This window comes from Tachysurus vachellii, chromosome 18 (genome assembly GCF_030014155.1).
Source record: "Tachysurus vachellii isolate PV-2020 chromosome 18, HZAU_Pvac_v1, whole genome shotgun sequence".
Taxonomy (NCBI): Eukaryota; Metazoa; Chordata; class Actinopteri; order Siluriformes; family Bagridae; genus Tachysurus; species Tachysurus vachellii.
Genome location: NC_083477.1, coordinates 20,981,966 through 21,004,198, shown reverse-complemented (window position 1 = coordinate 21,004,198; position 22,233 = coordinate 20,981,966). Strand labels below are relative to the sequence as shown.

The following is a 22,233-nucleotide window of genomic DNA, read 5'->3' as shown; positions in this document are numbered from 1 at the left end:
AGCTCCTACACGGTACTGAACGTCAAACGACGACAGACGTTTTTGTTCGTTGAGAATTGAACGAGCGATTGAGAAACGAACGAGCCGTCGGCCCGTAAGCCTTCGGGTGACTGAGAATCGAACCTACACACACACACACACACACACACACACACGAGTCACAGGTGTGAACACATCACTAAACACGACTTTCTAAACCACTGACTGAACAAAGCAAGTGTTAAAAATATATCGATGCGTTTGCCGGTAAATCGTAGCGTCGTCCTCTTTTTAAAAAAAAAAAAAACAACAACGAAAAGTCAAACTCCAAAAATGTCAGATTTATTTCTGATTGTGTTTATATTGCTTAGACAATATTTAAGTGAGAATCATTACATTTAATATCCTATTTCACACAGTAAACAAACATGGCATTGATATATCATTCGTTAAGGTGTTGTTAGTGGTTAACAGATAATTCACAACTCTATACAATACTGACTGGTTAAAGACAGACGAGTCGTCACGTATACTGGGAGTTTCGCTCTCTGTGAACTGAGCAGCTGTGAGTATTTTCTCCGTCTGTCCGCTATATTAACACCAGGATAACGCTAACTACCTTTTATATTACTTTACATGGACAAACGGGACACTATACGGCATTACCGACATTTAGCTCGAAAATATTCTAAACATGTAGTCAACTTTAGGTGTCCGTGTCTCGTTGATGGACTTTTAACTGCTGATGAATCTAATAACTAGACCTGGGGGGTAAAAAAAACAACAAACAAAAAACCTCACGGTGTCGTCATCTATATCTTTATCCACAGAGTTAAGACTGTTCAGGTTGGATTTGGGATGAGCGGCGGTGGGTTTTTGTGGTGGGACGTTAACCCTGGTACACAGATTCTACATGAAAATACTGTGTGTGGTTTTGGAGAACAGTGTTGGTGTGTGACTGTGATCCTGGAGTCGTTAGTGCAGTGTGTAAAGTCGGCTTTCCCTTTGAAGGAGCGTAAACAAACGAGGCTGGAGAAGAACCTTCTGTACGAGTTCTGTATCGCTGCTGCACGGCTTTCCTACCTATAATACGCCTTTAACGCTTGTTTACAGAACTAACGTGGAGCTAAAGCTCTTAATTATGTATTAAATTAATAATAATAATAAAAAAAAAAAGGCACGACTTTCCAGGATGGGAGGAATACCAAACGTGAAGGAGTACGTGACGGCTCCAGCGATGGGCGACGGTACGGTTCGGTACCTTTTTTCCTGATCAGACACAAACACTATTTATATGTGGCTTAGCACAAAGGTCTAAAAAGGATTTCTTGTGCTTTGTGCGTGTGCAGCTAGTTTAGGACGTTCATCGCCGGTTCATGAATAACATTAAAAACGAATACCTTCACTGTAGTGTTCTTCAGGTTCCTACAGTACGATGGAAACACTGAACCTGCAGCACCTACATGGACCTGCTATTGGATGCATAATATTGATGTGGTACTGAATGTGAGGAACGAAGACTGGTCTGATGTATTCAGCATCCCGAATGATCTGGTGACGTTTTACTCCCTACAAAACACTCCAGGACCAGAGTTAGGTGTGTGTGTGTGTGTGTGAGCGAGATGGTGAGTTTCCTGAAGCCTGACCTTCCATAAAGTCATTCGATAGCTGGCACTATACACACCTAATAATCACAGTGACTCGTTTGTGTTTTTCTGTTTCGTCCTTCCACTCTCACGACCTTACGCTTTTCCCACGAGGGCTTCGTACCCTTTACAGAGCCGCTCTTTGCTCTGAGGTAGATGAAGAGGGTTTATATATTTGAGCTTGTCCTGGATTTATTCATGTGCTTAAGTCTGACCGAGGAAACCAGTCATCATTTAAAGGTGCAGTTTGTAATTTTAGTGTTTTTTTTTTATACTTCTATTAATAAAATTTCAGTTATTTACATTTTTCAGGGCGAAAACGAGCTCCTGTTTGACACACACACACACACACACACACACACACACACACACACACACACACACACACACACACACACACACAGTTCACCGAACCAGCTCTAAAAATACAAACTGCTCCTTCAAAATAATCTTCACTTACCGAGCGGATCACTGTGACTTACTCCTTTAAAGCTGCTGACTGGTGCATCAACACCTAGAACGACACCTCAGACTCATTAAAGACAGAGATTTGGATATAAATCTTAATAGTGTACTGATGATCCACCATAAAACTCCTGACCCCTTTGTGCTCGTTACAGTGAGAGAAAGTGTAGAGAGAGTGAGCGCTTTAGAGTGAAATTAAACAAATGATTTATAAAGTGAAGTAAAAGGTTAGGACAATAAAAAGGTGAGTGGGGGAGGGGGGGAGGGGAAGGAACTGCCTGTTTCAGGGGTTCGGACCCTTGTGCTTGTTCTCCTCGGATTCTCGGAGCTCCGCGGCTCTTTATTTGTACTCGGACAGCACGTCGTTGAAGATGTTGAGGAACTGATGAGCGTGGTACTCTTTGAAGACGAGAGCCGGACGGAAGCGGATGGAATTTTCGCCGCAGCCACCTAGAAGGACGCCTGAGGAGAGACACGGGTGGTGTGAGGACAACAGGCATGATGAAACGTTCTGGCTTTTCATGATCCTCGTCGTGTTACAGCACAGTTAATGATGGCGCACGTACCGTAATTGTTCTGAGATGTATTAATTATTTATAATAATTATCATCGTTAATTAATTACTTTTTACATTTATTTAAAGACATGGAGCCTAAAATATTACTCTTAAGTCTGAATGCTCATTTAGTGGTTAATCACACGACGTCCTATACAAACACTGACCAGAGAAAGAAGTTTATTTTTACTTGTGTGTGTGTGTGTGTGTGTGTGTGTGTGTGTGTGTTCGTTCCTGAATACCTTTGTCCCTGAGTTTGAGCAGAAGGTGGTCCCGGGTGACATCATCTCGGGCATCGATGGCGCAGAAGGTGCCCTGACCACGAGCTCGACTCAGGAGGTGAGGATACTGAGACTGAGAGAGAGAGAGAGAGAGAGAGACAGAGAGAGAGAGAGAGAGAGAGAGAGGCAGAGACAGTCAGAGAGAGAGAGAAGCAGAGGCAGAGAGAGGCAGAGAGAGAGAGAGAGGGGCAGAGTCGGAGAGAGAGAGAGAGGCAGAGAGAGAGAGGCAGAGACAGAAAGAGAGAGAGGCAGAGACAGAGAGAGGCAGAGAGAGAGAGGGGCAGAGTCAGAGAGAGAGAGAGAGGGGCAGAGACAGACAGAAAGAGAGAAAGGGGAAGAGAAAGAGAGAGGGGCAGAGACAGAGAGAGGCAGAGAGAGAGAGAGAGAAGCAGAGGCAGAGAGGCAGAGAGAGAGAGAGAGGGGCAGAGTCAGAGAGAGAGAGAGAGAGGCAGAGAGAGAGAGGCAGAGACAGAAAGAGAGAGAGGCAGAGACAGAGAGAGGCAGAGACAGACAGAAAGAGAGAAAGGGGCAGAGACAGAGAGAGAGAGAGGCAGAGACAGAAAGAGAGAGGGGCAGAGACAGAGAGAGGCAGAGAGAGAGAGAGAGAGGCAGAGACAGAAAGAGAGAGGGGCAGAGACAGAGAGAGGCAGAGAGAGAGAGAGAGAGATCTGTGAATAAGGTGTTACGGGCCTTTTTCAGGATGTCTCCCATGATACTATCCACTAGAGGGCAGGTTTGAGCTGAACCACTGTACGTTTTTTTAAACATAAACTTAAAAAGGAAAAGAAATAAAAACCCAAAGCTATAAAACTCATTATTTTTTTTAATAGAAAAACCGACAGTGAATAAATTCATCCATCACCACGAGGTTTATTCGAGAATCCGCACAAGTTACCTGCAGCTCATAAAGTCCCTGCAGCAGAGTCTTCCCAGAGCGAGTCACTTCTTCCAGAAGGTTCTCTCTTCTGATGACATTCAGCACCTCTGAGAGGAACAGGTTCTTAGACGGGTCTCCCATCCACGTGTTAAAGATTCTGTAACCCTGAGCAATGACACACAGAACATGCAACAGCTTCCACAGGGCACAAGAGGGCGCTGTGCGTTCAACAGGTGTGCTGTGGGAACGCTCTTACTCAGAAGTGTTAATTAAGGCTTTTCAGGAATCCAGGACATCTTGAAAGTCTGGCAGCTTTAAGTAACGATGACAGGATTTGATCTTGAAGTGTGACACGAGATTCTAACTACTTTTGTTTTTTACAATGTTTTCAAAAGAAACTATTTTAATAAAAGGGCATTTTCCAGATGTTTATGTTTATAAATTGGAAGCCTGCGACTTGGTTACTAGCACTAAATACTCACACGTGGTCAATGCAGGAAAATACAGAGCCAACAGACGCGCACACACACACGCACACACACGCACGGAGGCGCACACACACGCATGGAGGCGCGCACACACTCGCACATATACGCACGGAGGCGCACACACTCGCACACATACGCACGGAGGCGCACACATACACGCACACATACACAAACACACGCACACAGGCTCACACACATTCACGCACACACACGCATGGAGGCGCGCACACACACTCGCACATATACGCACGGAGGCGCACATATACGCACGGAGGCGCACACACTCGCACACATACGCACGGAGGCGCACACATACACGCACACATACACAAACACACGCACACATTCACGCACACACACGCAGTACCTTATCAGGCTGCAGCTCGTCTTTGTGGAAGTATCCTCCTGTGAGCATCTTCTTGCTGAAAGAGACGATATCAGCAGGGTCGTCTGTGCCCCAGTGCTCGTGGGCCCAGAACTTTCCGGTGGCTCCGCCCCCCGTCTGAACCTCGTCCACGTGAAAAGCACATCCATGCTGAAAGAGCAGGCAGAACAAACAGCGTCACAGCAAGACAAAGTGTCAGAGCTCCAGGACTGCTGGGAGAAATATATAATACATGCACTGAGCAAAAAAACATACGTGATTCAATAACAGCCGTCACCATTTCAGCTAAGACAAAGTGTGTGTCCTTAAAACTGAAGCGCAGCACGAGGAGTCAGACAGAAGGGAGCGAGTGCATCAGTTATGCGAGGGCTGTTGCTCCTTTTGGAGCGATCTGAGATGACAGAAATCACCCGAGGAGAGTCGTGTGCTCACTTCTTCATGCGCTGGGCTTATTTTTATACATAGCTAAGTCATAAGATCGATCATTTATTCATTATTTACACTCTCGAGGTGATTCCAGAACAATCTAAACATAGCCACAATAATCTATTCAGAAGAGATCTCGCTGTCTATGTGGCGCTCTTACAGCATCCTTATTAAAAATCCACACATGGAATTAAAGGAATGTCTAAACCGCACAGATTCGCAGCCTTTTTTGCTTCGTTACCTTCCGAGCGATGGTGTGCAGTTTGATGAAGAAGTCGGGTGATGCGTGATTGTCTCCTCCCTCTGCCTGGATGGGCTCAACGACGATACCCGCCACGGGTTTGCCCTTCTGCCTCCACTTCACAATCAGATCCTCCACCTGATCCACACGCAGGGGGAAAAAAAAATCACACACCATGAGCTCAGAGAGACTTTTAAATTCCTATTCCTATTTGTGGGAGGGGCTACACATGAGCTCAGTGTGTGATGTCACTAAACATGTTCATGGTTGCTAGAAGATGAAGATATTCATAGACAGATATTACAAACATCATAAAAGGCATTGAACGAGTGGAGGAACTGTGACCTCCTCGAGACAGCGAGCCTCCTCCTGGGCGTTCTCTTGAACAAACTCCTCCAGCGGATACTTGAGCCTTGGGAAGGGTGCGATGGGCCAGTCAAAAGACGGGATGTCCAGCTTGTGAATGACTTTGGAGTGAGTCGTGGCCAAGCAACCTGAGAAAGTATCGACACGAGTGTAAGGACAGAGGAGTAACGACTGCTTTGGAGATGCACAGAAATTGAACAGGATGCTTCGGGATGGAGTTTATATAGAAATTCAGCAAGATTCTTATCAGACTTACCCATAGTCCTCCCGTGAAAGGCTCCCATAAAAGACAGGATGCTCAGATCTGGACATCCAGGACCCTGCAAACACACACACACACACGGATAAAGCTTTTTCCTTAATGACGGATTGATTAGTGCGATCATTCAAGTTAAACACTAAGCAGGACGACACTCGTGTTTATTCAAGCGGCCGAGAATTCGTTTACATCTAAACTCCAAGAAAAAAAAAAGATCATCATCGAGTAAAAACGTTTTGAACGGAGCAGAGATTCTCTTAATTCTCCTGTACGATTATGAGCACAAATGTGTACTCGTTATACAATAAATACCAAGCTGAACTTGTTTAACTCATTTCGAGCTCAAAATGGTTTTCGATCCACATGTTCAGGTGTCCGCATACTTATGGCCGTATGGCGGGTAGTTAAGTATATAAACATTTCTGTTATAACGCAAAGTCACGTTTTAGCAATTTATTTCCCACACAACTACGTAATTCTGCTTTCGTGATTCATTTGAAATAGAAATGACTAAAATACGATGGAATGATGTAACCTGATGGACTAACACTGTGTTATTTTAGCGTATGATACAGTTCCCTCCAGAAGTACTGGAACAGCAAGTTTCTAATGGGCACTCGTGTGTGCTAAACAACACAAACTCACCCCTTTAGGAACATAAATGCCAATTTGATGGGTCTTCTAAGGAAAATAACAACATTTAATAGCAAAACATTAATGGCCCTTTTCCACCGGGGCAGTTTGAGTGCTGGTTCGGAGCCGAATTTAGAACCAGTTCTTTCTTTTTCGACAGAGAAAGCACTGGCTCTGAACCAGGAAAAGTGGTTCTTAAGTAGCACCAAAACGTTGCTGGTATAGACTTAAGAACCGCTTGTGTTAGGGGCTGTGGGCGGGGCTACTGTTAGCGCATTTGATAATGTACCTTAAGTAGGGTCTGGGGGCGGGGCTGGAGGCAGAGCTACTGTTAGCGCATTTGATAACGTACCTTAAGTATACTAATGTTTAATACACTTTTACTTTACTGCGATATGATACATTATCAGCACACATGATAGTAAGTAGCTACATGCTAAGGCTAACCTTTTCTGTGTTAATGATAAAATAACGTTATGTACTTTCTCCATAACAACCTCCGTTTATACAGATTACATGGAGCTGCACGTACACGTCGGATTCGCCGCGTTTGGGTGTTAATGTAGGTTCACAAAGCCATGAGCATTAACAGTAAAGCAACATCCGCCATTGTTGTTGTTGTGTTTGTGTTTGTCGCTGCTGCACTAACGTTGCTGTGTAACGTGACACGTATACAGTGACGTCAGACTCGGCTCTGTGATGCTCTCTAACTGATGGAAAGACAAATCGGTTCTTAGAAGGTTCGCCAGTGGAACCAACTTTGAACCAGCACCAGCGCTAGCTCTGAACCAGCACCCAGTTCTTTTTGGTGGAAAAGGGGTATCTGAGAGCTGTGAAGAAAAAACCCAACACAACTTTCAGTGACATCAGAAACTCTTTACACAATGATTTTGCGCTCAGACCCAAAAGTCTTGACCTTGCAGTTGCAGTATTTACAGACCAGTTGGTAGATGATGTGGACTGGTGTTGTAGTGAGTTACCTGGTTAATCATACAGGAGCTTGTTTCCTCTGGTGAAGGATTATTGGTGCCTCTCTCTTTGTTCTAAATGGGAAATCACACACACACACACCACACAAACACACACACCACACAAACATACACATACATACACACCACATACACACACACCACACAAACACACACACCACACAAACCACATACATACACACCACACACACCACACATACATACACATACATACACACCACATACACACACCCCACAAACACACACCACACACACACACACATACATACACACCACATACACACACCCCACAAACACACGCACACCACACAAACCACACACACAAAAAGACACACACACCACATACATACACACCACACAAACACACACACCACACAAACACACAACTTAATCTGGAGTTCTACTTGGTACATTTTTGTAGTTCACAATATGCTAAAAGAAAAGAAAAAAAAGAGATATTTCAAGAGTGAAATACAAACAAGACTAAAATGCTATTATATGGAGAAAATGACAATTATATTACATCATGATCCATCAACAACAAGCACTAAAACAATTACATCATACTGCATTTCAAGAGTAAGACTTTAATCACATTATATATGTGTGTGTGTGTAACGTGTGTTAACTGTGGACTCACTTTGTACCAGATGAACATGGCCTTGAAGGCGTTCTCATTAGAGCAGGAGCCACACGCCATGGTCTGCACCCGGGTCATTCCGCTGGGAGCGATCTGGTGGTGGTGGTGGTGAGGGGTTTGGGGTATTAGACACTTCATATAACCAAAGCGATACTTTAGAGCAATGCTATTATAAAAATAAGCCCTATGTCTAAGTCCTGAGGTTCGACACGGTATTACAGACAGAACTGAAGTCTAAATGATTATTAAAAAAAGGACGTATTTATACACCTCACTGCACAGAGACTACTGCAGCAAGTGCATAAGCTGGAGGGGGTTGCTGGAATGAATCCAGACTGAATTACTGCAAATCCAGACTGAGTCACAAAGATTTGGACACGTTTAGGATGTCGTTACATCTTGGCCCATGACGTTAACACCTCATTTAAAGGCTCAAGCTGCTGTTATATATATTGTTTTTCTCACCGAAAGCAGACTTTCAGTCAGTTTTTCAGGAAAGTTCTCAGGTGGCAGCATTCCAAGTGCTGGGCGGTTAACAAACGCACTCTGAGGAACAGAAGGGAACACGAACGTTAAGGTTGTGGATGGAATGCAGTCAGACCTGTGGTCCTTTATGCTTCGCTACATCACTACTCCCACACTATACAGTACGCAGTGCCGTCTTACCAGATTGTTGGGACTGCTGAGCACTTTCATCAAAGCCGGATGATTATAACCTGTATGAAATCACAATGTAAACGTTAAACAGATATTTGCACACGGCTTTATCTGTGTAGGTGTTTTTTTTGTTTGGGGTTGAAGAGCAGTAATGTTCTATATACCGTATGCTGTGTAGTGACCAAACAAACCCACGCTGCAGTAACCACAATGAGTCTGGAGGCTGTGGACAATATGAGCTGCACATAATGAGAGTCTCAGTGATTCTGTGTGTCAGGCTTCTGTAAATACGACAGCAGCTCCGCCTCGGGTTAAGCGGCACCCGAAGCAAACCGTGTCTGAGGGTCAATTCGGTCGCCGATTCAGACATAATCATCTCCGCTATGAGAAAGGAATTAAGTACGTGTCTAGCGCGGGACTTTTAAACAAACGCTAAAAGCGAGAGACGAGGGACAAAAAACTCTCGTTGAAGATTCTTCTTTATTCATCCAGCACTTCCTTTTTAATACAAACATTTTACAAGTCGATTAATTCTTACTTACGTGAGAATAAACTATTAACGGAGATGAATAGGGTTGCATCGTTTACAATATTAACGCTAGGTCAGAGGTCGTCGTCTGATGGACCGTGACACGGAGTCGATTAGACATCAACGAGTTTGGCTTCTGTAGCAGTTCCTTTCTTGTGTTTGATCTAAATCACACACATTTATGGAAGCAATTTAGATGAAAGTAGCTGATTAGATAAGAGAGAGTCGGAGGGGTCGAACGTTAAGGCTTGATTAAAGAAGGTGGTTTAATGACGCGGACACAGAATCCTTTATGTACAAAGATTGTGTGATGTAACTGGATCTCCGTACAGGTGAACAGGAGACTATCTGGGGCTGTTAGAGTGAGTTCAATTATGAGCAACAAGACGACAGTTTTATGGGTAAATAAATAAAAACAGAGCTGTGTTACATGCTGCGGCTTTCGGGACACGAAGGCATCGTAAACTCATTGATTTATATTTGAACAGTACATATATTTAAGGCAATTCATCGTTAAATGCCCGATTGAATCTACAGCTGCTGAAGGTTTTCACATGAATGTATCGTGTCGTGTGAGAGCGGTGTTGTGGACTGGATGGGTTACATAAGCACCAGCAGAGCAGTTCCTCCAAACGCCAGCAGAGAACGTTTCCGCTACATGACCCTACATGACTCTACAGAACAGAGGGCGATGACTCCAGCGGATGGGTTAAAGTTAACAGAAGCTTTAGTTAGTTGTATAGAGAGGGTTTATGCTAACAGACGGATGCTAGATCAGGGAGAACAGAAGCTGTTGTGATGCTGAACATGTGGCCTTATCTGGAGAACCAGACCTCTCTATGACACTGACACACACACACACACACACACACACACACACACACACACACACACACACACACACACACACACACACACACACACACACACACACACACACACACACACACACTCCCCCAAGGGGCCAGAGAGCTTTGCTCTAACGTTACACACACATGTACACATGAACTGCACTGACCCCTTTCACTTTTATTCTGTGTGTGTGTGAGAGTGTGTGTGAGTTCCCTGTGCATGAAACTGAAGAAATTCCCACAGATGGATCAACACTTTTCTGTGTGATTGTCTGCAGCCCAGATCGTTGGCACAGGCAACATACAGTCAACAAAATTATTGGCACCCTTTACAAAAATATGAACACACATTCTGTAGTTTTCTGAATGACTGGAATTTTTAGTTCTCTGGGTGTTTAAAGCCCTATTCGGACGGGATTAGTTTTACGTGGGGACGTGGAGTAATGCAATTTTACCTCAGGACGTCTGTAATATTAATTGGCCAATTCACACGGGACAAGACATCTCAGTAAAACTAGCAGAAGTGGGAGGGGTAACTCGCTTTACGCACCACAGTAACCTCCTTGTCGTCATGTGCGTATGACGTTGCTTCCTGTTATCACGTGCGCAAACAGACAACATGGCGCCTCCATGCTTGCAAAACGCGCCAAAAATTACTTTTAAACAGGAATTGACGGAATTTTACCGTACATATTTACAGCGGGTCTATTCGGACAGGATTAGTATTACCTGAGGTCATTTTTCTGGACCTTTTTACAGAAGGTAAAAGTCGCCGTAATCTTTACTGACATTGTCCGTAATGGCACATTCGGACAGGACTAAAATCACAGAGAAGCTCTGGTAATAATTGCTTTACCCCCACGTCCCCATGTAAAACTAATCCCGTCCGAATAGGGCTTAAGAGGGATAAGAAACGTGTCTAGAACATCAGCTACCGTTTACTAGGAAGCTTTCAGAGCTCGGACAGATGAATGAGGTCAAATCTGCTCTTACGTTTTGCTCTAAAACACACATTTCTTCCGTGTGAGTGTGTCGTCACGGCTGATGCACTCGGTCTCTCTCATTATCCGAGAGCACAAATCGGCGCTCGGCTCGGCTGTAATAAACATCACGGTGGGAAGTGGCTGAATAGTGCTGTGGCAGTGCTGTAATAACACAAAGGCCTGATTACGCTCTTCATTTCTGTCCACTATTCATTTGTGTCCTGACTGATGATGTTGAAGAAGCAAGGGGAAGAAATCAAATCAACTTAATCTCATCATATCTGCGGGTACCAGAGCGAGCGAGCGAGAGAGAGAGAGATGAGATCTGAAGTCTCGCTCGATTTGTCAGAACTGATGGAATATAAAAAGGACGGCTGAACCGTGTGCCGTAGAGATGATGATGTAGGACACTGTGTGTGTATGATGTATATTGAGAGAGCTGGAGTATATTCTGCTGTGTGTCACCTCTCCAGCTGTCAGTCACACGTCATCAGTCAGCCTCAGTTCTCCCAGCAGGCACAGCTAACTAAAGACTAACAAACATCCTGCTCCGGTGTGGACCAGCACACAGGAAACCTCACACACTTATTATTACAGCACATGTATTATTATTAGAACACTTGGTTTTTCATCTAAACTCTTTCTTTTTTTAATTTTCTGGTCTGAAAATATTATTTTATATATATTTCCAAATCTTCATATGCTTCACTCAGCTACACAATCTAATTTGTAAGCTGAGGAGTTTGTTTAATAGCGAGGACACACTGTTGTTTTTTTTCAAGCCTCGTCTCCTTAACTCTCATGTCCAACTTCACTTTTTTGTCATACCGTCCCTGGGGTAGAGCTGGGCGATAAAACGATAACGATATGTATCGCGATAGACACGTGATCGATAGCGATAAAAAATGCGTTCGATAAAACGTTCCGATATTTTTTATTCTTCGTCGGAAGAAAACAGAGGTCGCGAAGCAAGGCGCTCCCTCTCTGGTAACCTAGCAACGTAGGGAGTGACACGCTAACAGCCAATCATGTAACAGTATCGTGTTCGGTTGCGCCGATAAGCAGAAAATGAGCCGCAGCGAGCGAGGAAGTTGTAAATAAAAGAGGAAAAGTCAGCTACTTTTTTTATATTTCTGCAGGTTTTATATTTCAAACAATGTTACTGTAGTGTATCAGGTTTGTGTTTTATATCACAGATGTATCTCAGTCTACCTCAGTTTTATTTACGTTTACAAAACACTGCACACATTTTAAAACACTTTATTCACCAGAAGGTGAACAGCTAGTGAACTTCCTAACACTAAACTTGCCCTAAATTCTATTTTATTACACTTTATTAAGCATTTCTTACATGTTCTTTTATTTTGCACCTTAAATGTTAAGAGATAATTGTTAAGTGTTCATTGTGACTTTAGACTCATGTTTACATTATAATTATTGGAGTTTTCCTGCTTGTTGACATTTCTGTCTTAATAACTGAGGGGATTACGATCAGAGGAAGGTTTAAGTTTAAAATAAAAAGGTTTAAATGTAATATTTTTCTCCTGGTCCTTATTTTAAGTGGGTCATAAAAAATATGAATAATTATCGATATCGACCGACATGAAACACTGATATCGTGATACAGTTTTCAGCCATATCGCCCAGCCCTACCCTGAGGTCAGCTACAGGCTCATAATGAGTTCACATGGCGGTTCATGTAGCCTGAAAAACTGTCTGATGTGCAGAGATCACATCACAGGACGTACCCAGAGGAACAGATGAGATCTGTGTGTACAGATCCAGCATTCGGTTGCCGTCGGCATCCACCAGGTAGTTTCCCCGGCTCTCCTCATAGTTACAGAAGAAATTAACAGCGCCCACGTTCTGTGAAGCGAAAAGACAAAAACGGAGCAGATATGAAAGGAGTGTTTCAGTGTGACTCATGGTGTGTGTAAAAAGCTGCGACTTCAATAATACTTCTGTGGAAATTTCTTCCTGGACCGCAGAAGCGCCTTTTAAAACCATCTGCCGTGTCAGCGTTCCTCTACGCTCGAGTGTACTGGAGGACGTTTAAAGAGACAGTCGATCCGAACAGGGATCCTGTCCGAGCTGCTGTTAGAGAAGTCATCGATTAATTCTGACCAAAAGGAAGCACCAGAACTAATCGGTTGACTTGAGTAAATAGAGCTACTCGGCAGTTTTGGTTTGACGGTACACAATATTAAACAGACAAACGAGAAAAAAAAAAAGGCTTTTTCCTGACAGTAAAAAAACCTCTGGATATCTGTGATATGTCTCAATGAGGGGTGGAGAACTTTATGATGAAATTTAGTACTGCTGCTTAGCAACATTTCTCCAGACAAAGAGCAATAAAGTCTGTGATAGTAGTACAATAAAAAAAACGCAATATTATTACATATATATGATGTGCACTTTTGAAAGACCAGGTTGAGTTTGTGCTGTGTCGCAACATGCCCGTAACCACAAAGTCTGCTTCTTTGTGCTCCCTTTCTCTCCGCTCTAATGTTTCTCTAAGGAAACATTACTACGCCGTGTGAATGTTACAGAAATAGTCCTGAATATGTGCGAGCACATGAGCAGACTGGTGATGTTAACGTTATCCCTTATAGCCGTTGTATTCGCACTGCGGCATTGTGCAGAAAGTCAGCTCGCAGTTGCTGGGGTGAGAAAAAACAGACCAGAACTCCTAAGGTTATTTCCTGAATTACACAACAAGTGATGGCTGGAGCCTGTGGGCTGGAGCTGTGAGGGGAATATTAAGGTTTCTACAGACTGACCTGCTGAATTTATATTATAACTCCTCCTTAAACCTGACACTATAACAATGTGGAGGATTCGGTATTCTGTCTGAACTGCAGTACTGACCTGAATTTCTCCCAGCTGCCTTGTCAGTTCCTGTTTAGAGAGGAAAAGAGACAACAACATGATTGTCGTGCAACGTGTCGTGGGGGCGAAGCGACACGAGAGATTTTAATTCTGGTGAAATCTGAAAGGACGACTGACTTGTGTCTGATTCAAAAAATGTAAAGATGCAATAAGCAAGGGGTCGAGGATGAGATCAAACCTTTGACCTGGGCCCCGGTACAGGAGTCTTCATGGACGGAGCGTCGTATTCAAACTCGGAGACGGTCTTCGTAGCTGTCTGACTGACGTATCTGCAGCCTGCGGGTTATAAATATGCGAAACAATCAGGTTACAGTGGTGGAAATCACAGCACCTCAAGAAGATATTTTATGTTATCACTCTCATAAACCGGACCATGATCGGCTGTAAATGATGCTGATGACGTTAAAGCTAATGTGTAATTCTCAGCGGAGGGTTTAGGAACAGGAAAATAGCTAATGCTCAAACAGTCGTTAGAAGACCTGATACTAATCCCAACTAATCTGCATATTAACTAACTCTTCATGATCACTATTATATCAAAAGAAAGAAAGGTTTCTGAAAACCTAGTCTAATTTATAGTAAGTATATCATTTTGTAAATGTTTAGTCTTCAGTATTTTTTTTTCCTTCCACAATTTGCTCCACTTGTCCCGAGACAGAAGCGTCACACGTTTCAGAAACATTTCTTTCCTGGTGGGCGTGGTCTCTTCCTGGATGGCCCCGCCCCCCACCCACGGAACATCGAGGGTTCACTGAAAGTTCAGATAGGAAGATGAAGCTCGTGCTACAGATTTAACTCTGTCTAGATCGCGACCCGTTTAAACAAAGCTTTCTGCTCTCTGGACCTTATCCAAACTAGTGATTCGTGTTCACTCACGTATTCTTCACTCTGATGTTGAAAAAGTCTGGACTCTAGACTCTCTCTGTGAGAAGTACTTGCTTGTTAACCAGCTCTTTACATTACATAAGTGTTGCCTTAACACTCAGTCCAGCCCATAAACACCGGTCAAGGGACAGGATATGATTTTTATGGCTCCTTCTGCCTCTTTTTTCTGTCTGATATGTTCTGTCTTTTACCTGGGGCCATGAGGCGCAGGTTCCGCTGAAGGGACAGGGTCAGGTTGCGGCTGAGGAGTGCCATGTAGAGCTCTTATACGAGGACGAAGGCAAAAAAGAGAACGAGAAAGAGAAAGAGAGAGAGAGAGAGAGAGAGAGAGAGAGACAGGGGCTCGGAGCACCTGCCTTTCACAACACCTGCGGAAAAAGCAAACAAGACCAAGTTAAAAATGAAAGTATAAAAGTATTACTCATTTTCTACACATAGTGCAGATGATTACATTATCAGAAAATGCAGCTTTTCAGTTTTTTTTTTGAGGACTTTTTTTTTAATAACGTGCGCCATGTTGGAACCGGTGGAGGTTTAGCGTCCCTCGAGTACTTTCCCGTCTCAGAGTGATGCAGTTGACAGAAATAACAGACGAACATCCGTGCAACCGTTTACTCGGCTGATCGTCTTCTAATCGTTCTCGTGTCTCATCGTACAGGAGCTCGTCCTATTAATGCATCAAAGATTCCCAAAAAATACTGATGTAAATGTTGTTTTGTAGCCCATCAAACTAACGTTCTGCTGGTTTGCTGCATCAACAGGAAACGAATGTCCACCGACGTCTGATTTTCAAATGCTCCGGCTGAGATCCAGCTCCAACACTGAGAGGCAAATCTGTGTAATTTATCCAGATTTATATGAATCCATTTCTTTTAGACTCCGTGCTTTTCTTTGCTGCATCAATAACCGCCGTCTGTGATGAGTGTGTTCAGGAAGAAATGCCAGCAAAGCTTTGGTTTATTATGAAGCTCTCGACACAAATGGCTTTTAGAGAAACGCTCAAGGATCAATATATAAATCACATCTAACTCTTTATCTTCCTGGAGAATCAGAGAGTCACCCAGTCACCAGTCTCTAATCTCCACCATACTCTAGTTATTAATTACATTCAGCTGTCATGATGCACATATCAGCCAGGAGCTACTGTTAGTCTCAGAACATTTTGTGAACGCAGCTCTATCGCTGGAAAGCAGCAGACGCTTTGCAGGTCCGTCTGGTCAGCGCCGAGACTTCGCGACGGTGACTAATGCTGACGCTCCGAGGTGCTGTTAAACCTCCCGACACGCGAGCGCCCAAACACCACAGTCCTGGTTAAGCGAGACGACGAGGGAATCCTGATTCCTGCCATGTCTACCATATGCTTACAGACGGCTCTGTGTGGGCACCCGATGATAAAGAAGAACTTTACTGGGCGTTCTGTCAAGCGTTAATGAGGCTGATGATTTCTTTTCTGCTTCCTTTTGTTGAATAAATGAACTCAGCAAATAAATGTAGACATAAATACAGACATAAATAATAACTCTCAGCAAATAAGTGAAGTCATGGACTCAGTTTTGAGTGAAAACCTTCTCCGTCTATAATATAGGGCAAAGAGAGGTCTGTCCTAGCGCCACTGTCAAATATCGGCTTCGATAATTAGCATATAAATGCACTTAAACACAGAACGTGCAGAACCGATCCCTCGTCCTCCCGCTTCCATCTTCCAAAGGACATCCGACCAATCCGTGCTGTCCATCTAAATTCACCATCGTAAGTCAGTTTAAACAGAACTGCTAACTTACATGAACAACAGTGAAAGCCTTCTGGCTCATTGCTCTCAGCACTAGCAGTTCTGTATGTATGGTATTAGGGACTAATGAAGACGCCCGTCACCGTCTGCGTCTTTATTCTCCCTCCTAACAGGAGGCATGGAGTGAGTGTGTCTTATTCTGCTCCACATTCGAGGGAGACGGTTACGTAACAGTGCCGGCCGACTCTGACAGGAATGTTCTAGCAGCACGCGTTATCGGGAGCCCCCTCGTCCAGACTGGATAGAACTGGTTTGTTCCAGAGGCGCTACATAAGCCCCGGACACTTAAGATGGAGCGGGTGGGTGAAAAGATCTTATGTTTTTGAGTGACAGAGATTGAGAACAGTTCGGCTGCTCGCATATTTTCCTCATGGCAGACATGTTAAAGGTAAATCAGTCATAATGTGCAGAGAAAGATGAAGAAAAGCCAGACTACAGATGTGTCTTCAGTGATTATTTATTATTAACCGCAAGCAATTACAGAAATTACTTCTGTCAAAAGGGTTAGTTTTTGAGTTTAATTTCGGTCGAGATTACACCAAAGATCGACCGGGTTTGGATTACACGCAACATGCAGATCGATGTCACTGAATTCATTCCAGTTACAATAGCTGTGAAAAATCCCTTTACTCAGTCTAACACCTCTCCGTTGCTTGTGTGTCCGAGTTCCTAGATGATGTTGCATGAAACAATTTCCTCCCTTTTTTCGCCTCTGGTTGCTTTGGGGGACTCCGGTGCGGTCCAGCTCATTATTATGCAGATCTTGACTGCACCAGGGAAACATTTCATTTTGCCAAACAAATCCAGGTCTCTGGTTATTACGTAAGCTCGGAGCTGGTTTTGTAAACGGAGAGCGGAGGAGACTGGCGCTGCCGGAGAACGTCTCTCCACCACGTGAGGGCTCAAAGGTAAAAGCAACAACACAAGCATTCTCCCCATTAGAGCCATTAGACAGGACCATTAAGATGCTAATCACCGCTGTATTACACGACCTCGCCTCATGAGCTCGGCGGAAATGGAGGCGGTGAGATTTTAAAACACCTGGCATCATTCCTGTTCTATAAAGATTAGGAAGCTTTATTGAGAGCGCTCTATACGGTGGTGTGGAGCTTTTAGAAGTTCAGTACTCGAATTTTAATGGTGGTGAAAATTAGAGAGTAATTAAAAATGCCATTTGAGCGACCGTGTGGAAACGTTTCATGATTTTGTATTTTTTTTTTTTAAAAACTGCGTTTTCTGTCAAAAGTCAGAAAGATACTGAGATTGTTCAATTCGAGTCTGGTTGTTGTTTTTAGGAGCAGAATCTCCGGATCATACACAGCATGTACTGCAGAACTGAACGAACAACCCCGGGTAAATAAATCCCCCTGAAAACTGTGCAAGCAAAACCGGAATCTGTAAATCGATAGAACAAACTGTCCATTTCACATCCGCGCGTCCTGCTCACAACTCAGCAGGATTTTCTCAAGGCTTCAAAACATTTCTCAGCTCCAAAACCAACTCCTTTTCAGGAGGAGCACCACAGAGGTACATAATGGTCTGGTTATACTAAAGATCCAGTCCTTGTGATTAAACCGCAGTGTCCGTCATCACATGACTTTCCTGTGAGATGCTTTAGAGGTAATCATATTGAAAAGGATAATTAAGGTCTGATTAGATTTCGGAGCAAAGAACACGCTCGGACACGATAGTTCTTTAAACGGGGTAAATGTTAGTCCACAGTTGCCAAGGAAACCACACCACGGAGAATACGAAACGTTGGATGTAACAACACATGAAGCATAAATTTGATTTAAAAGTCATAGGTTTCGTCTGACAAAATTTCTACAAAAACAGTACAAACCTTAACGCTCTAATCCGGTGATCAGAACGACGGAGGCGTCTTCACCCACAGGTCTACATGCAGTGCTTTGTGGCCCAAAATGATGTACAAATGAATCACGTTCAAAGTCCTGGTGTAGTTAATATGTAACTACCAGCAGAGCTGTAGGTCAAGACCACACTGTTACACACTCTGAGACTCGTCCTGTATTACAGGACTATTCTTCAGTAGGGTCATCACGGTTAGTCACGTTGTGTGATCGGACGTTACCTCACCGCTAAGCCCATGGTTTCAGATAGAATTTTCTATTTGTTTTGTTTCTTAATGAATTAACTACTGTTCGCACTTCAATCCAGCTCCAGTTCGCACTTCAATCCAGCTCCAGTTCGCACTTCAATCCAGCTCCAACTGGCCAAAGATTTCACAAACCTCCTCCCTTTGGACTCGCTCTGCTACTCATAGCATGTTCCTGTGCTTAAGTTCTCAGACATGATGAGGTACCGTGCTTCGCTTTCCGCTGACTTTTAACGGAATATCATTCTCAAATGTATTTAAGAAAGGGTAACTCCTGATCCTGAAATTTTAAATCTAGCACAACGATTGAGAACAGCCTCGGGTCTTAGATACCTACAGGGCAAAGCTTCTCAGATACCTACGGGGCAAAGACCTCAAACCTTTTGAGGTCTTTAGAAGACAAACCTTTGAGATCATTTGTTAGTTCTGTAGGAAACAGAAGTCAGTCCACAACAGCAGTGGAGTTCTTCTCGTTTTGACCAAGTGTTGATGGTCCTTAAGACTTCTTGTTCTTCACAGGATCAGGATCCTTTAGTCACTGCTGTTACCATACTATGAAAATATCTAACAGCAACTTGCATAATTTTAAGCAAATTATTCATGACTTCCAGATATTTGAATAATTTGAGAATACTGACTCGTCCCTTTTTTACTGCAACACTTTGAGCTCGCCTGTCAAAAAGCTTCGAGTTCGACACAGGATGATTTCGTGGAGCTAAAGACGGTCATCTGCTGAACGACGTCAAAGAATCATCGCACTGATCAGAGGAACCAACGTAAGCTCACCAACAGAGCGGCTTGAGAAACACAACGATCCAAACAAACCATGTTAAACAAATGACTCACACGGTTTTGCATAACAAACATCTGACACTTTAACAAGAAACACCTTGGGCACTTTTATCACATCCTGTAACAACCTGCTCCCAGTTCTCCCAGTCGTCCCAGTGTGATATATTCATTACCTGTTTGACTAAAACTACACGTTACATCCACAACGCGTCCTCGCCTCACCGCCTGTGGTGACGTCACCGCATGACCGCGTGACGTCACGTTCACTCAAACTGTTAGCATTTTTAGCTGCATTTTGACAGCCCCCCCCCTCCTCAGGTGTGAATAAGATTAGTGACTGAAACAAACAAACGAACAAACTTTTTAATCCGTATTCATTTATAAAAATGTTTCAGGACAAACAGGAGCTTTTAATGATGAAGAACATCACTTTGGATGCTTTTACTCTTCTCTTTACATTAGGATTTATAGCACCAAATTGTCACCAATTAACTAGTTGTTGTGTCTCGCGTTATTTATTTATTTGTTTATTTTAAGGCAACCCGACTGGGAAGAGGAATAAGATCCGGTTCTGACCGGTTTCATCCTGTCACTTAGCAGCTATGCTCAAATAAGCATCTATAGTGCTAGCTGACTAGCTGCAAACAAAAATACGAGCAGTTACGGATCAGTTTATTCCGGTTCTGAGGTACAGTATCGAAAATGCTCCGCTAAACGCCTCCGGTCTCTAAATAAACGAGGAAAATTGTGTAGTCGTTTAGCTTTAAACACAAACCCGACGCGGCTCGTGACTCGTCAGTGCGCGTGCACACTTAGTTACAGGTTATTACACCGCATCATAATGATGGAGAACAGCTGCACAGTTCGTACTGTCAAAGCAGCAAAAATAACATCTCACCAAGCGCCTTCTCTTCGCTTCGGAAAGCTGCACGATTTGTCGAAGCTTAGAAGAAATTAATAAACAAAAAATGAAAACATGTAAATTGAAGCTGTTTAAACGAACAAGGACTTCAACACGTCGCTAGGAGACTGGCCTCGGTACAAGTGGGCGGGACCTGATGGACAGCTTCATACGCTCCAGCCAATCAAAACAGAGAGTGGCCAGCAGAGTCGTCCAATAGGAAACGAGTAAACTCATCCACGCTTGACCCCGCCTACAAGTGAACAGGTTCATGGAGCTGTTTTCTTCTCACGTCTTTAACACGTGAGAGGGGTTTTTATTTACATTTTTTTTTTTTGATTAAATTTTGGAAGCTTTCTCACATTATCACCTATTGATAAAGTGTGTAAAATTAATGACTAGTTGGAAAAAATTCATTCAGATGGGGATATTGATCATTATTAATTTAATTTAATTAATTTTTGTCCCCAGTTTTGCACTCACAACTGCATCACAAAGACTTTTCAGAATCAGAATCAGGTTTATTGGGCAAGTTTGTTGATGTTCACACACAAGGAATTCGGTTCCAGCTGTTTGTGCCTCTCAAAAGTACAGACATAAATAACACTATACTATACAAGACAATACAGATGTGATACAATAGACATTATAAGTATTAAATATGAATACAGAATATATGACAGATCAGTTATGTACATAAAGTGTGAGAAGTGTAAATAAAAAGATTGTGCAATATTATGCTTTTGTACAATATACAGCAGCAGTAGTAGTGTGTGATATACACAGATGATGTGATGACTGACAGTTCTGATAATGCAGTACTTATAGATATGAAGCAGGGAATATAATTATATGGTGAGTTGTTAATCAGGGTGATTGGGGAAAGAAAGTGTTCCTGTGTCTGGCGGTTTTAGTAAACAATCACCCTGATTATATATATATATATATATATATATATATATATATAGAGAGAGAGAGAGAGAGAGAGAGAGAGAGAGACTTGTCACGTACTTCAATTACAAACAGACAAGGATCTTTTGAATCTCAAAAGTTGCTCACAATGTTTACCTAAAAGAAACGGTTCAAAGAGCCGACTCTTTGGTTCAACGATTCAGATCCTTAGACAGCTGAAACCCATTGTAGTAAAACATACCTGGTAAATCTAGAAATATCTATTTAATCCATTAATCACAATTAATACAGTTTAGTTAATTTACTGATTGAATACAAATGTGTGTAAAAGACTTTTGTTCATTATCATAAGGAATAAACGAGCAGCTAATTATACAAAGCACAAAGCAAGTGAAGTTTTTCACCTGTGGAGGTTTAAAGGTGTTCATTTTTTTTTAATATGGTGTCGCAGGAAAAAGAGTGAAATATCAGCAAAATGTGAACAAACTTGCCTTGGTTGGTATTTGATTCCCTCGAACACCAAACGATTCCTTTGGCAGCGCCGAATGAGACAATTTGTATTAAGGATTAAAAAACAAAAACAACAGTTAATTTTCTACCCACGTGGGGAATATTAAGTCACCTCGCACTCTGAAGGAAAGTTCTGTAGTGACGAGCGTCTAAAAATAAAAGCTCAGAAACACTATACTTCTTTGCCT

At 42.9% G+C, this 22,233-nt stretch overlaps 1 protein-coding gene across 3 annotated transcripts; it reads right to left on the bottom strand.

The window, feature by feature from the left end:
• Nucleotides 1–299: 299 nt before the first annotated feature.
• On the bottom strand, nucleotides 300–22,167 carry abat (4-aminobutyrate aminotransferase). 3 transcript variants are annotated; one of them, XM_060892687.1, is made up of 16 exons: nucleotides 22,027–22,167; nucleotides 15,217–15,393; nucleotides 14,319–14,416; nucleotides 14,120–14,149; nucleotides 13,000–13,117; nucleotides 8,898–8,947; nucleotides 8,697–8,777; nucleotides 8,232–8,324; nucleotides 7,583–7,645; nucleotides 5,967–6,030; nucleotides 5,690–5,838; nucleotides 5,345–5,482; nucleotides 4,660–4,827; nucleotides 3,823–3,969; nucleotides 2,889–3,000; nucleotides 300–2,552 (listed from the first exon to the last, which is right to left on the bottom strand). In XM_060892687.1, the coding sequence occupies exons 2-16, from the start codon at nucleotides 15,278–15,280 to the stop codon at nucleotides 2,431–2,433; spliced, it is 1,497 nt and encodes a 498-aa protein (XP_060748670.1). In that variant the 5' UTR covers nucleotides 15,281–15,393; nucleotides 22,027–22,167; the 3' UTR covers nucleotides 300–2,430. The 3 variants fall into 3 exon arrangements, with proteins under 3 accessions (XP_060748670.1, XP_060748668.1, XP_060748667.1); XM_060892685.1 differs by lacking the exon at nucleotides 22,027–22,167 and adding an exon at nucleotides 20,621–20,758; XM_060892684.1 differs by lacking the exon at nucleotides 22,027–22,167 and adding an exon at nucleotides 18,658–18,798.
• Nucleotides 22,168–22,233: the final 66 nt, after the last annotated feature.

Bases quoted from the DNA above. Each gene is read 5' to 3' on its own strand.
- abat (XM_060892687.1), bottom strand. From the start codon at position 15,280: ATGGCACTCCTCAGCCGCAACCTGACCCTGTCCCTTCAGCGGAACCTG. The intron at 14,150-14,318 runs GTTTGATCTCAT...CTCTCTAAACAG, and splicing joins TACCGGGGCCCAGGTCAAAG to GAACTGACAAGGCAGCTGGG. The intron at 3,970-4,659 runs GTACTGCGTGTG...GTCATTGCTCAG, and splicing joins ACGAGCTGCAGCCTGATAAG to GGTTACAGAATCTTTAACAC.